The 14387-nt window shown below is 58.7% G+C and overlaps 1 protein-coding gene across 1 annotated transcript in view; it reads right to left on the bottom strand.

Moving 5' to 3' along the window:
• Window positions 1–13912, bottom strand: part of BCL11B (BCL11 transcription factor B) — an 84448-nt gene extending 70536 nt beyond the window's left edge. The window contains 2 exon segments of the mRNA XM_037503931.1: window positions 602–970; window positions 13824–13912. Coding sequence (XP_037359828.1) covers window positions 602–970; window positions 13824–13881 — 427 coding nt within the window. The 5' untranslated portion in view covers window positions 13882–13912.
• Between the last annotated feature and the right edge of the window lie 475 nt (window positions 13913–14387).

The raw sequence follows: 14387 nt of genomic DNA, 5'->3' as shown, positions 1-14387 counted from the left end.
GGGTGGAAAGCACCAGCTGCCCAGGACACGGGCTGGGTGGGCATGCCACCGGGCACTGCCATCTCCCCGATGGGCACCACACGCACCAAGTCCCCACAAGTCCCATCCCAGACCTACCAGGAGGCTCGGCAACGTCAGACAGGGCCTCTGGGGTCGGGGTCCTCACCCTCCTTTCACAGATGGGACCCTGAGGCTAGAGAGGGAGCTGGGGTCCCTGAGCACCTGCCAGCACGGTCCACACACAGCCTCTCCCACAGCCTCACAGACAGGTTTCCAGAGCTCCATTCACAGAGGGGGAAACTGACCAGTTGGGCCAAGGCGAAGCACAGATTCCAGCCCAAGACGCTCTGCCCCAAGTCAGCGACACCAGGGAGGGCCGAGCGGACTTCCGAGTTTCGCCCTGAACCTGGCGCCAGCAGGTTAGGCCCTGAGACAGCGTTCTGCTGAGTGGAGCAACAGCGGGCCGCACAGGCCTCCTCAGAGCCGCCTGGACACTAGGCCCGGCTGGCAGCCCCTGGCCCTCCCAGCACCATCACCCTCGGATGGAGGGCAGGCCCCGGGCGGTGGCCTCACAGCGGCCGGCGTGAGCAGAGGACCATACCTGCAGTGTTCTCCTGCTTGGGGCAGATGCCTTTCGTGGGCGACAGCAGGTGGTCGTCTTCGTCGGGGGTGACCTGGATCCCGATCTCCACGGGCTCGGACACTTTCCTGAGCTCGGAGCGCGAGGAGGGCGGCGGACTGCCCTTGTCCAGGCCTTTGTCATAGCAGGCACCCAAGCTGCCGCCACACTGCTTCTTCTTGTGCTCTATGAAAACCAGGATGTCCCCCAGGGGGAAGTTCATCTGACACTGTCCACAGGTGAGCAGGTCAGGGTCGGGGCCACCCACCATCAGCCCCAGGCCGCTGGGCTCCTCTATCTCCAGCCCCTCATCTTCCTCGAGGATGGCGGCCTCCACGGGGTCAGCCTCTGCTGGAGAGAGAAAGGACAAGGGGGGCAGAGAAGACAGAGGTGGGCTTAGGCAGTCACAAGCACCCATGGTTCCTTCCAACCCTTCCCCACCAAGAGGGAGGCCCCGCCACTGTGGGGGGCCAGTCACCGAGTCCTGCCCGGGGCGCCCAGAGGCGCAGGTTCACATCCCTGGCGGGTAAACTGAGGCTCAGGGAGCCACGTCGAGGCTCCCTGGGGGTGGCTCCCGCAGGGCGGATTTCTGCTTTCTAGCTTATTTCCTGCCAGTGCCTCCCCAGCCGAGCTGCACACGCATGTCCACGTGCCGGCCTCACAGGAGACACTGTCCTGAGACTCCAGACGGCCTCACGTCTCTCAAACTTTGCCATGTCTGAGAACCAGCTGGGAGCGCTGGGCAGCCTCTCCGCGGCCCACGCTGAGCAACCCGGGAGCCATATCAGGCCACATCAGGCCGCTGCTGCGCTGTGCGAAGACCCCAGCAGGCAGAGGAGCCTGCAGTGGGAGGCAGAGCCAGAGCCAGAGCCAGAGCACTCACCCAGCCCAGGCCGGGCTCTCCTCCCTTCCCTTTCACCTTCCAGTCACAGCCTCGGCTCATGCCCTCCTCCCTCATCCTCCACCTGAGGCCTGGGGCACCACAGGAGAAAACAGAAACCCAGAGGCTAAGGGTCCTGCCCCGCAGAGGGCGTCCTGGGGAGAAGGGAGCCCAAAGGCTGGTAAAGCAACGTGAGGGTGGGCCCAGGAGCAGGCGGGGCAGGCCAGGGTGCGGGGCAGGCCAGGGTGCGGGGCAGGCCAGGGTGCGGGGCTGGGTGGAAAGGGGCAGCCTTCCTGCTACCCCCGCGCTGGTCCCACCGCCCTTCTCTGCAGAGTCCCCCACTGCCCGGTCTGGTGGTTGATTTTATGTTCACTCCAGAAAGAGGAAAGGAAAGAATTCTTTTGAGTCCCCAAGCACCGGCAGCTGACACCGCATTCCGGGGGGCCGCGCGCTTATATTCCTGCAGCAGCCACAGATCGCCCTCACTTGTTTATAGTATTTATTTTGGGGTAAAGGGCACAGGATGCAAATATTTTGAAGCCCATAAATGCCTTAAAAAGCAGGGACCCCCTCAGGAAAGACTGGGAGACCGGGCAGGGGAAGTGTGATGACTAGGGGACTGCACGGTGACGGCGACGTCTTGTTCCCTCGGCCCCAGCAAGCCAGGGTAGAATGTTTGCAGAGCAAAGGTCCGCCCTGGAGAGAGGGCCCGTAGCAGGGCCTTCCCCAGGCGAGGGGCAGCCAAGGACCGGACACCCGAGCAGGCAGGTACATTTTTCAGCTGTGTGGTATTTAGCAAAGGGCTGTGAAAACCACAGAAGAGCCGAGAAGCAACGGAGGAGGAAGCACATTCCGTGGCAGTGAAGTTATTGACGGGCTGGAGCCAAAGAACAGATAATTTAAGGAAAAAATTCTGTGGCAACTTCCATCCGACACACAAATCACTGTCATTTCTGAACACAAGTTCCTCCAGGGCCTGAGTCGTGTGAGAGCCCAGTGTGGACACAGAACAGGTCTGAGGGGTGCCTGTGCAGGGCGGGGTGCCCGCAGGGCTTGCTGGGAAGGGGGTGGGCCGCCCGACATCCATCCGTGCACAAGGGGAGAGGGGGACCCCCACAAGTCAGGAGTAGACGCGCCCCAGCCGTGGCCAAAGACCCTGCAGAGGAGGAAGCCAAGCCTGGCCTCTGCATCCCTCTCACAAAGCAAAATCCTATAAGGTACGGGAAACCGTTCTCACAAAACCAGCCCCAGAAACCATTAATTACACTTTAAAAAGAAATCGAGTTTACTTAAAAAGGAGTTTTGAAGACAATGCTCCATAATTAATTTACCAATTTATTTTATGAAAAGATGCTTTGCTATGGTTAAAATGTAATCACAACCCTCATGCCCAACGGTGTGTGTGTGGGGGGGTGCCTGTGAATGGCTTGTCAGAATGTAAAAGGTAATTATTCGGTGCCTCTTTTCCCTTTAATGATCTAACATTGAGCAATACTGTTTATATTGAAAAGCTCGCACCTTTAATTACCAATTACATATACATAATTCCAGAGCCAAAGGAGAGGGCTGTGAAAACAGTTCTTTAGAAATATAACTATGTATTGTGCACCATTTCTAGAAAAGGAACACTAATAAATAGGAGGAAGATGTCAAAATATTGTTTTGTTGAGAGAGAGAGAGAGAGAGAGAGAGAGAGAGAGAAAGGAAATGAACTGAAAAGTTAAAAAAAAAAAGGGTGGGGGCAAAATGAAATGGAGAATTCAAAGGCCGCAGGGCGAGCTCTGGCAGGAGGGTGGCGGGCCCCGGTGCCAGGGAGGTGCCACCCTGGGCAGGCCTGGCAGCCATTGCCTCTCTGGGTACAAAGCAAACAGCAGCAAACCCACCCAGCTCCCAACAGGACCCCCCCCCCCGCCCAGGGCGGGGGCTGTGTCTGTCCTTCAACATCCTCCTTTTTCCTTCTGCTCTGTCTTTCATTCACTCCCTCGCTGCTCCTGGGCAGGAGTTCCAGGAAGCAAGCTCATCTCCCTCTGCTAGCAGGTCTGGGGCTACATCATTTCAAATTCACTTTCAAACTCAAAAGAAACACAGACTAATTTAAAAATTAGCAAAGGTCACAGATGCCTGTGAGAGGCCCCCACCCTTCCATCTCTGCGGAGGATTCAGGAACAGCACTTTTTTGCCTTTTTTTGTAACATCTGGTATTCTTTCCTTTATTTGGCAACCTCTGCCTTTTCACTTTCCTCCTGCCCTTGTTGTGAGCGCCAGTAATTGAGTTTGAAAGTATCCCAGGCCGTTCACTGGGCTGCAATTCTGAGTTCTGCCTCCAGGCCCTCACAGCCAAGGTCCTGGGCAGCCAGGCCCTCTGGAGCCCCCAGAAAGCCCCCCACCAGGCTCTCCACCTCCCTGACCCAGGCCCCAAGTTGCTGACTCTTGAGGGAGGCAGGGAGGGTGAGAAGCAAACAAAACTCTCCTCCCCTCCCACTGTCAGTGTTGAAAGTAAAACTCCTTAAGATGACTGGGGGTGGGGGGGTTCACCCAACTCCAAAGAGGAGGGTTTCCTCTCCCCACCCCCTGGGTGTGGGGCTCTGGGCTTGGGCTTGGGCCTGCTGCCCATGACACTTCCCAGGAAGGTGGTCACGTCACCCCCAACGTTCAGGCAGCCGAGTCACCCCAAACCCCAAAACTGTCAAATTTTTGGGTCAAAGCGAGCAGGTGGCCCCAGGCAGCTTGCTGAGTCTGAGAGCTCACGCTTGAGGCCCTTGGAGACACCCCCAAAGACGGGCTGTGGTTTCATTTCCGCTGGCAGGCGGATACCGACTGGGGCGTGTGGGGTACGTGTGTGTGTCCCTTCTTAGAACTGTATCGATGATGGAAGAAATAAAAGAAAGCGCCACTTTGCCCAGCTCAGACCAGGGCACCTAGGTACCTGGCCCTCTGGGTACCGAAGGACCGTCCTGGGCCGGTCCTTCGGCCTCAGCCACCCAGAGCCTCCCTGCTGTGCACAGCCGGGGACCAGGCTGGGAGACGCAACCTCAGCTGTAAGAGCAGACAGGTCCCAACTGCCTCCCAGAGACAAGAGAACCCCCAGGAAGGAGCCGCAACACAAAAAAACAAAACAGTCCTTCCTCCACAACCAGGCCCACCCCAGCCTGGACGCGCTCCGCAGGCTCGGGCCTTCAGCACAGACAAAGGTGTGTGTCTCCTCTGAGACCATCTGCTTTCACAAAAGGCTCCCCAAGGGTCCGGTGGCCCTGAACACAGCGCGACTCCCACTCTCATCAGCCGAGGAAAGTGGAGAGCGTGCTGACATGCCTGCTCCTCGGGAGAAAATGAATGGGCGAGCAGGGAACTTGCTCAAATGTCAGCTCTCGGAGGATCGGGTTGGGCCCTGAAATGTTACAGCCTCAAGTGCATGGTCAAATATATATTTACACACACACACACTCACTCACACACACACACAGAGTTCATTTTCTTTTACAACAAAACCACATTTTATGTACAAGCCTGGGCCTCCTCCCAGCTGGTAAACCCATTTAGAAGCAATGAAACCAGGGCTCACAAATAATAATGGACATTGTTGTTAAGTAGCCGGGAAGCACTTGATCTGAAGACAAACTCCCCCGTGCCTCAGCATGCTGGGAAGGAATTTGGGGCAGAAGACAGAAATGAAAAGACCTTGTTAACACTGGGTCAGCCAGGCGGCCGGGTGCCCCCAGCAGCTGCAAAGGCTTAGAGGACCGTACCTGGTCGGTGACCCTCCCCCGCCAGCCTCCAGGGGCCCGGCCGCCTGGGCATCCCCGCACAAGGGTGCCCACGCACCTGCCCTGCGGGAACACCAGCCCCAGGCGGCTGCCTGTGTCCCAGAGCATGCCCGGCACACAGGCCTTGCCCCCCCACCCGCGCCGCCCCCAGCCATCCAAATCTCTGTCTTTAATGGCTAAGCCGGGAAAACAGGCACAGAACTCTTGTTTCAGTGATGAAGGGGGAGGGGAAGGGGAGGGGCGCCAGGCGCTTAAAATCCTGTGCCACCAACGCCCCAGTCGCTGGCAGGACGCACAGGCGCATCTGCAGGAAGGACCTGCATCCATCCGCCCGGGTCTGCAGCCCACAGTAGCTTTGACACCTGCTTCCTACGAAGACCGCGCCTCCTCGCAGCGAGCCGCTTCCCAGCAGGCTTCCCTGGGATCTTCTGCTCTCCTCCCGGGAGCGTCCAGGGAGGGGCTGGGACTCGCCTCCGACACGCGGCGAGGGAGCACGGCACTTTCTGAGCTGCCATCAATTTTTAATTTATTGGATCCAAGAGAAAATAACAACCGTGGGAGGGGGGAGGGAGAGGGGTGGATGGGAAAGGGAAGGAATCAATTCTTGGTGGAGAAAATAATCTATGTCTAGATGACGCTTAAAGGCACGACAAGAGGTTTTATGAAGTTCTCCGAACAGAGGGAATAATGAAGTGCCGGGCAGAGGAGTCGGAGATAAGAGGGAACGTCAGCCAGCCGTGTGCCAGGATGGGATGTCCTCACCGGCCCCGCAGGCGGAGGACGCCTCCAGGTCCCGGCCCCTTACCCACCCAACCCGCAAGGCTGGGGGCCGTGGCTGGGAAGGAGCGTGGGCCGGGACCCAAGTGGATCCCATCCCCGGGGAACCCCCTGCCAGAACCCCTGCCCTCTGCGGGGGGGCTTCAGCAGGGCTCAGCCTCTTCCAGACGTCGCAGCCCAGCTGCCCAAGCCCTGCACCCCAAGTCGGCCGGAGGGATGGGCACACACGGAGCCGCCACCCCACTAGGCCTGCCGGCCCCACGCCAAGCAGCGCAAGCCTCAAAATGAAATTTCAAGATTTCTGACATCTGGCGCAGATGAGAAAAGGCTGCCTGCACACAACCTTGGCTGCGACGCGGGCTCCCCCCGTGGAAACGACCGGAGCCGGGTCACCTTCTGGGCCGTCGGGGAAGGCCTGGGCCCGGCCTGCCCTCCAGGACGGTGGGCGTCCTGAGCCAGGGAGTGCCTCAACCACACACACCCACCAGGAGACTCCAAATGGGCACGTCAAAGGTGTGAGGAGGGCCCTGGCTGCACACCCTGTGGCCCTGTGACCTACACCCGCAGCCTGGCTTCGGGATACATGGACATGTTGGAAACAGCTCCAAAAACACACTAACGTGTGCTCCAGATTTATTCCAGCCTCCCCGCCTTCCCCACCTTCGGGGGGCCAGGCCGCACACATCCGAAAGCAGGAAAAAAAGACCAAATGAGGAGGCCCATGTTCAAGGGCAGGCACAGACCCTGCCTGTCCAGTGGTGGAAAGTCACTCATAAAAAGTCAAGTCCATGGACCGAGAACACAGGGACCTATGCTGGATAAATAGAATACTGCTGTTAAAGGGAGGGGGGAAAAGGCCACCACTCCACAAAGCCTTCCAAACACATCTAGAAGATCCTATAAAACTGCAAATACTTTCGATCTTCGGAGCCACAACAGCGCTCCTGATGCTGTGACAGAAAACCATTTTTGAGACCAAATGAAGAGACCTATCTCCATGGACGCTGTGCCTCCTCCCAGACAGCCCCCACAAAGGAAGGGGACCCTCCACCCGGGGCGTGGGACAGAAGCTGTGGCGGGGCCTGCCCGGGGCTGATGGCAGAGGGGGAGCCCAGCAGCCCCACGTCTCGCTTCCAAGGTAGAATTCAAACACGACCCCGTTTTGTTTTTTTTAAATTCTCAGCAGCCATCCGCTTCTGAGGCACGTGTTAATCCCAGCAACATCAGCGTTCGACTTTCTTGAGTCATATTCTGCGTGTGTTTCGGCGGAGACGCATCAGAACATTTCAGCAGCGTGTTTGCACCGCCGCACTTCAGTGGAAGGGGGTCGTAAAAAAGTTATGGAAAACAGGATCTTTTTTCTTTTGACTTTGAAGTTACTTCATTTTGTGTGGTCTGGGATTTCATTCTAGTAAAATAGCTCGGGCTGGCTAATTCCACACCCCACAGATGATCAGCCTCGGAAGAAGAAAGAACGAACTTCTCGAATTTCAGCAACTCTGCGGAAGACCTGCACATAGATGTCAGAACGCCGGACTAGGTCCCGTGCGGCCAGCACCATTTATCAAACCTCCATCTGGTGTGGCTTTTGCCAGGAAAGCGATGCTGTTACACACGCACACACGCACACACACACACACACTCACTCACTCACTCACACATACACACCACTCCTGCCGAAGACGCAAGAAGCTTGTCCCTCGGCCCTGAGTGTCTCCAAATAGCCGCCAGCTGCACCCGACTGCCTGGGGAAGCCACCGCTCAGGGAGGCGGCGGGAGGGGTGGAGAAGCAGGAGGGAAGGGACTGTGAGCAGACCTCAGGGTCTCAGTAGTAAAGGAAGGAAGATTTGTGGGCGCAGGGAGCCGGGGGAGAGGGACAGAACCCACAGACGTCCAGGCCGATGGTGTGAGCAAATCGGGATTGCCGCGCAGTGACAAAGCCACCCTCAGAGCTGCTGGGTGACACCGTGGCTCTGGTCTCCAGGACCCCTCCCCGTGACAAACACACGCATGTGCTGCCAGCTGAGGCCACCTCCAGAGGATGCTGGTGGCCGGCGGCACAGGGCACTTCTATCCCTCGTCCTCCCAGAGGCCACCCGCCGTGGAAGCACCAAGTCAGGGTCCTCTGCGAGGTGCAGCGGAGGTGGGACCTCCGTGGTCGGCCAAGGGCCCTTGCTGAAGGGCCTGAAGCCACGGGAGACGCAGGGAGGTGCCCCAGGGAGCCTTCTGCACCCTCCCCCACACACAGCTATAATTCCATGCATTGTGCTGTCTGTGGTCTGCGTTTACTTACAGCTTGGGAAACTCCTCCAACTTCCAAGGCAGAAAGGCCTGGGGATTTCTAAAGTGTATTGTATGAATGGCTGTCACAGGCCAGAGGCCACTGCCCAGCCCAGGGTTTGGAGGTGACATGGCCGCTTCGGCCCTGAGACATCAGATCAGCTCGCTGCCCGAACACGCTCACAACCGGCCTGACTCCAACATTAAATGAAGTAGAGAAATCATCAGATAAATTGGCGGCCCCTCTGTCCTGGAGAGTGAAGGCTTTCTCCAGCCGATGACAGCCGAGGCTTTTGTCTGACCTAATTTACTTCTCTTTCAGGTTAGAATAAAGCACTCCTCCCTGGCACAGAGAAACCTCTTCTGCCCATATATTGAGCTCAAGCGTCAGACTCAGGGTTCACTCTGCTGTCTACAGATGCCTTGAACTTGGAAATGAAGACGTTACAGATCCAGAAATTCTGCCATCAACAGCACCCATATTCCCCAGCACTAAATTCCACGGTGCAGGGAGAAATGGTCCTATTAAAAGCCCTCCACGAAGGAGTCTGTTTGGGGTGAGAAGTATCAGCAACGCTGCTTCTAGCAAATGCATACTCCCTCCCGAAAAAGTTTTGCACATTTATTTGAATTGGCATTTTATATCTTTGGGGAATAGTGCTATTTCCCTAGTACAGTGGGAACATTACCTAATAAATGGAATTGAGAACAGAAATTGGAGCTGAAGGGATTTCCATCCACGAGCGGATTTAGGTACAAGACTCCCCACCCCCCCCCCACACACACACACCCCAGCCAGTGATTCCCTGGGTAGGGGGAAAGCCACACAGCCCCCAAGACAAACACCACAGGCTCCGGGACCCCCAACCCATCACCAATGTCTTAAGCGCCCGATGGAATTTTCAGAAAGTCAAACCCTCAGACTAAAGGGGTAAAACACACCCATTCAAAACTAACAATTTTAATTGTTTCAAAAACAAATGCCCTCATCTGCCAAGCGAGGGCTTATAAATCAATGCCCATCACTTGAAAATAGATTTCTCAAACTTATATTCTCATTTTGTCCTGCTCGAATCTCTGCAGGAAAATCAATATTACAACTTCACACTTAAGACATTTTGCAGCAACGTCAGCGGCAGCAGCGGCGGGTGCAGGCGGTGCTCGCGCGGCGGAACCGGGCGCCCATGCCACGGGCAGCGAGCTCCCCCTAGCTGCCTAGCGGCGCCAGGCCAGGCTGGCGGTGCAGGCGACCAGCCTCCCAAAGCCAATTCAACTCAAAGTTTATTTTGGAAAGTATTTTATCACAACAAGCAAGAGAGAATGCAAAGCGATGGAGCAGGGAGATGAAAAATGAAAAAGGGAATGCTGGTGCAAGCCGTGTGCTAAATGGAAGGACAGTGCCAAGAGCTCGGCTCCCAGAAGGCGGCAGGGAGGGCTGTGCTGCGCAGGGAAAAAATGCTCCTGAAAACCCACCGGCTTGCATGCTTCCACCTCACCTGAGACATCATCCCCATCCCTGCGCCCCAATGCCAGGCCCGCCTGCCCTCCGGTCAGCAAGCCCCAGCGGGCCGGTGGCTGGTGAGAGGCAAAGCATCACACCCAAGCCTCTGATCCCGGCCTCCCTCCAACATTAGGCCGGTTTCACCAAAGCAACTGCCTTCACTCGGGCACTTGAGAAATGACTCGTCCTCTGTTATGAAATATTCTGAAGACCAGGCAAAAAAATCACCAAGGCCGCTGCATGGGCAGAGAGCGGCCTCCACCCTCAGAACAGAAATATGCACATGTACATAATAATGCTCGAGAAGGGACTGAATACCCTTTAAAAAATATTAGGGGTTGTTAAAATATGCTCCCGGCTGTTTTTCTCTCAGGTGTGAATTACAAATGAATAAAATCAGCCTGGCATAACACCTTTGATGAACACATTTTTATTCTCCTGTGGAATCAGAGCAGCTGACTTATATCACACTTCTAATGGTATGGGGTTCCCTTCTGTGCAAAGGGAGACAAACTTCACCACCCCCACCAACCACCAAAAAAAGCAAAAAAAAAAAAAAAAAGGAGGAGAAGGAGGGAGGGTGGGGTGGGGGCCCACATCTTAGGAAATTTATCTTTCCAATTTGGAAAGAGATGTGAACAACTGGAGGTAAACTATACCCCGGAGAGTGACGATAATTGTGAGCACAGCCGCCTTGAAAACACACAGCAGCAGCAAGACCTAATGGCAGGGCGAGCCTGGGATGAACACGCTCTCACTTCCGAGTCCAATCTCGGGTCCCTGGTTGTTTTGCAAAATCAGAAATCATACGGATGATCGCCGATCTTCCAAGGAAACCTGTTGATGTGTTGCTGAAAAAACCACCTTCGCTGGGGCCGTGTCTCTGGCCACGGACATCTTATTTGCTTCCGGAAGTCTCAGACTCCTCCTTGGACTGGCGATCCTGTCCCTCTATTCTGAGCTAGCCTGCTCCCCCGGGCTCCTGGCCCTTGCTTCTGCCTGGCCAGTCCCCTCTTCAGTACTGTCACTGTGTTGTTTTGTGTTTTATTAATCGCTCTGTCTGTCCTCTGGTTTGAAAAGCCATATCCATCTGGGTCAAACATTTTGAGACAAACCAGAAGCCTAGGTTTTCATCCCCAGCTGCCTCCCACATCTTCTGCACCTCCTCAGTCCCCTTCGGGCTGGCCCTGCCTGTAAATTTAACTAGCTTATTATGGCGCCCTTTCTCCACTGCCCCCCAAGATTCTCCACGCTATTTGTGTGCTCTTCGTGGTCCCCAGACCATCAGTTATCCTAAGTTGCATCATCCTGACAGAACCTGAGGCTGCTCCCCAGGCCGGCCGGCTGCCACCCAGCTGAAGATGCGCCGGCATGAGGTGATTTCTCTCACATTTAAAATCTAAAATGTGGGCCTGGGGGGGGCAGCTGTGACAGCACCCAGCCGGCTCACCAGGGCTCCCGAGCACCCTGCACCCACGACCCCAGTGTCATTGTGGAAGGCACCGCCACAGGCCACGCAGCCTAAACTGCATCCAATTCTTGCCTTCCCTGCCTGCACTCCACCTCCTGGGTGACACAGGACAGACAGCAACGCCAGCTGCTTTTTGATAATAAATCGCCTTGTCTGAAAACTGGTCAGACCGCTCTCCCCGCTCAGAGCCAAGGACGTGCCCTGGGCTGCTGGGCCCTGGAGGGCAGGCGGGATAGCCTCTGCCCCCTGGTCTCCTCGGCGCCTCTCCCCGGCTCTCTCCTCCTCTACCTCTCTCTCTCCGCTCCGGCCGCTGCTCAGCGTCATCCAGCTTCCCCAGCCCTGATCGAGACCGACAGAGAGATGAACAAATGAAGGATGCAAGGACACACGGCACCAGGCACCCCTGGCCCCCCACGCCCAGCTGCCACCAGAGCTTCCGGCCAGGGCTGTGTCCTGCTGTCCCAGGAATGCCAGAAGAGAAGCGAGCAAAATAAATGCAAACCTACCTGCCTCTTCCCCCTTACACACAACTGCAAACACTCCTGCCTCCTTTTGCTGCTGCCAGCTTGGCAATGCACCCCGACAACTCCCCCTTCTCCCCATCCCCCCAACTTCCCCCTCCTCAAAAACAACCCTTGCAAAATTTTACACAGGCTCTGCGGGGCAAATTGTCTCCTGGAGAATGAGATGTGCGCCAACACAGACGGTGGAACAGCCACTCCACCATCCAAGGGGGGGGGGGGCTCCGACAGCAGGATCAGCGGCCTCTGCAGTTAGCAAAGGGCGAAATGTCAAGGGCTGAAAAGGACCTTGATGAAACCAGGCTCAAATCTGGCCGCTCCACATTTTGTTTTAAATGCAACCAGTGAGTCTTCTCTGATGTTACCGTGGTGGGGGGCGGGTGGGGGGAGACAAAAAGGAGAAGTCTTCTTACCTCCCTCCAAAAAAGACATTCCTCTCCCAAGGCGAACCCCACTTTAATATCTACTTCCCTGCCCCCCCCCAAAATAATAATAAATCCACAAATTCTTACTAATGTCTCTGCTGTAACAAAGGAGAGGTGGCAGCAGCAAAGGCTCCGAGCAGATGGCTCCTGAGCTCGGTTTTCAGGGGAGGGGAGAGCCCCTTTATATATTTATTTATTTATTTAAATTTTTTAAAATATAACATAAATATGCGGCTCTCGGCCGCCGCGTAGCCAGTCCCCGGCCGCCGCGGGCGCGCAGCCCGCTCCAGCTCCGGCTCCAGCTCCGCGCGGGCGGTGCGGCCGCGGCCGGCCGAGGCGCTCGGAGACCCGCGGAGACGCGACCTGCCCGCGGTCTCGGCGGCACCCGGAGGATGTTTTATTTCGACTGCAATTAAAAAAAAAAAAAAAAAAGGCAGCGGCGGCCCGGGCACGGCGAGGCGGAGGCCGGCGGCGGCGGGCAGAGGCGAGAGGCTCGCGCGCGGCGAAGCGGCGGCCCCGGCCGGGGAGGCGCCTTCCGCGCGGCCGAGGGGCGCCGGGCGAGGTCCCCGCGAGCCCCGCACCTGGCCGGCCCGCGCCCCGCGGCCCGCGCGGAGCCCCCCGGGCGCTGGGGCCGCCGCGCCCCGGAGCCCCGCGCGCCTCCGCCCGCCCCGCCGCCCGCGGGGAGCCCGCGCGGCGCAGCCCGGAGCCCCGGAGCTCGGCGGCCGGGCCGGGAGGACGCGGAGGCCGGGCCGGGCAGCCGGCGCGGGGCGCGCAGGCAGGTCTCGCCCGGCGCTTTCCTCGCCTTTTTCAAAAAACTCTCTTGCCGCGCGCCCCTCGCCGCGCGCCCGGCTGACAGCCCCTGCTCCCGCGCGGGGACCTGGCTCCAGCCCCGACCCCCGCCGCCCCCGTCCTCGGAGCGGGGGAGACGGCGCGACCCTCCCCGGGGACGGGCGGGGCGCGGAGGGGGCTGCCCCGGGTGCCCGGCCGGCGGGGAGAGCCGGGGGAGAGCGCGGCGGCCCGAGGCCGGGGCCGGCGTGGCGCGCGCCCTGCCCGGCCGGGCGCGGCGAGCGGGACCCGGCGGGGCCGCCGCCCCTCGCCGCGGGCCTCCCCCGGCCCCGCGCGCGCCCCGCTCGCCTCCGCCCGCGCCGTCAGCGCGGACCCACGCGCTCGCCAACTTTTCCCCACTTCCCGCTCCCCTCCCCCTCCGCTCCCCCGGCCCCCTCCCCCGCCCCTCCAAACCCCGCCACCAGCGCCGCCGCCGCCACACACGCCGCTCGGAGGGGCGAGCGTCCGGCGGCTCCGCGCGCTCACACGCCGCCGCCCGCGCGCCCCTCCCGGCCGGGGCCCGCGCCGCCGGCCCCCGACCCCGGGCGCGCCCGCCGGCCGAGCGCGCGGACCGCCCTGCCCGGCCCGGGCGCGGGGAAACTTTCCCGGCGCGCCCGCCCCCCGCCCGCCGCCCGCCGCCCGCCGCCCGCCGGTGCCAGGCCGCGGGCCGCCCCGGCGCCCGGCCCCGCTGCGCCCGGCTCGGCGCCCCGGCCCCGGCCCCGGAGCCCGTCCTCGGCCCGCGCGCGCCGCGGACACTTACGGGTGATGAGCTCCCTCTGGGACAAGTGCTGCGGGTTGCCCTGTTTGCGGCGGGACATTGCCCCGGCATCTATTCTGGCATCGCCCGGAGAGCTGCTCGGATGGGGGGCGCCGGGGGAGGGGGTGCAGCCGCCGCCGCGCCGCTGCCGCGCCTGCTGCTCTGCCCCGGCTGGCGCGGAGCTGGGTGTTTTTTTTCCCCCTTCCTCTCTTGCCCGCTCTTCCTCCTCCTCTTCTTCTTTATTTTGGTGTTTCTTCTAGGCTGCTTTTTGTTTTGTTTGCAAAAAGAAAAGCAAGAGAAAGAGAAAAGCCTCTCGAGCTAAAATCGGAGAAAGAGGCAAAAAAAATCTGCTGCTGCTGCTGCTGCTGGCCGCCGACTGGCTGGTTTCTTTAAAAATATATTCTTTTGAAGGAAAAAAAGCGCTTGCACTTCTTCGGGCTGCTCGGCCTCCTGGACTTCCCAATGTCTTCTTGAACTTACACTGGATTTTGCACCGGCTCCTGACACTTTCTTTCGGGGTCTGGTAAGGTGGAGCGCGCACTTCGATCAGGAGAGGGGGGTGGGCAG

The sequence above is a fragment of the Talpa occidentalis genome, unplaced genomic scaffold (assembly GCF_014898055.3).
Source record: "Talpa occidentalis isolate TD23 unplaced genomic scaffold, MPIMG_talOcc4v2.1 talOcc4.11, whole genome shotgun sequence".
NCBI lineage: Eukaryota > Metazoa > Chordata > Mammalia > Eulipotyphla > Talpidae > Talpa > Talpa occidentalis.
This window is presented reverse-complemented; position numbering and strand designations above follow the sequence as displayed.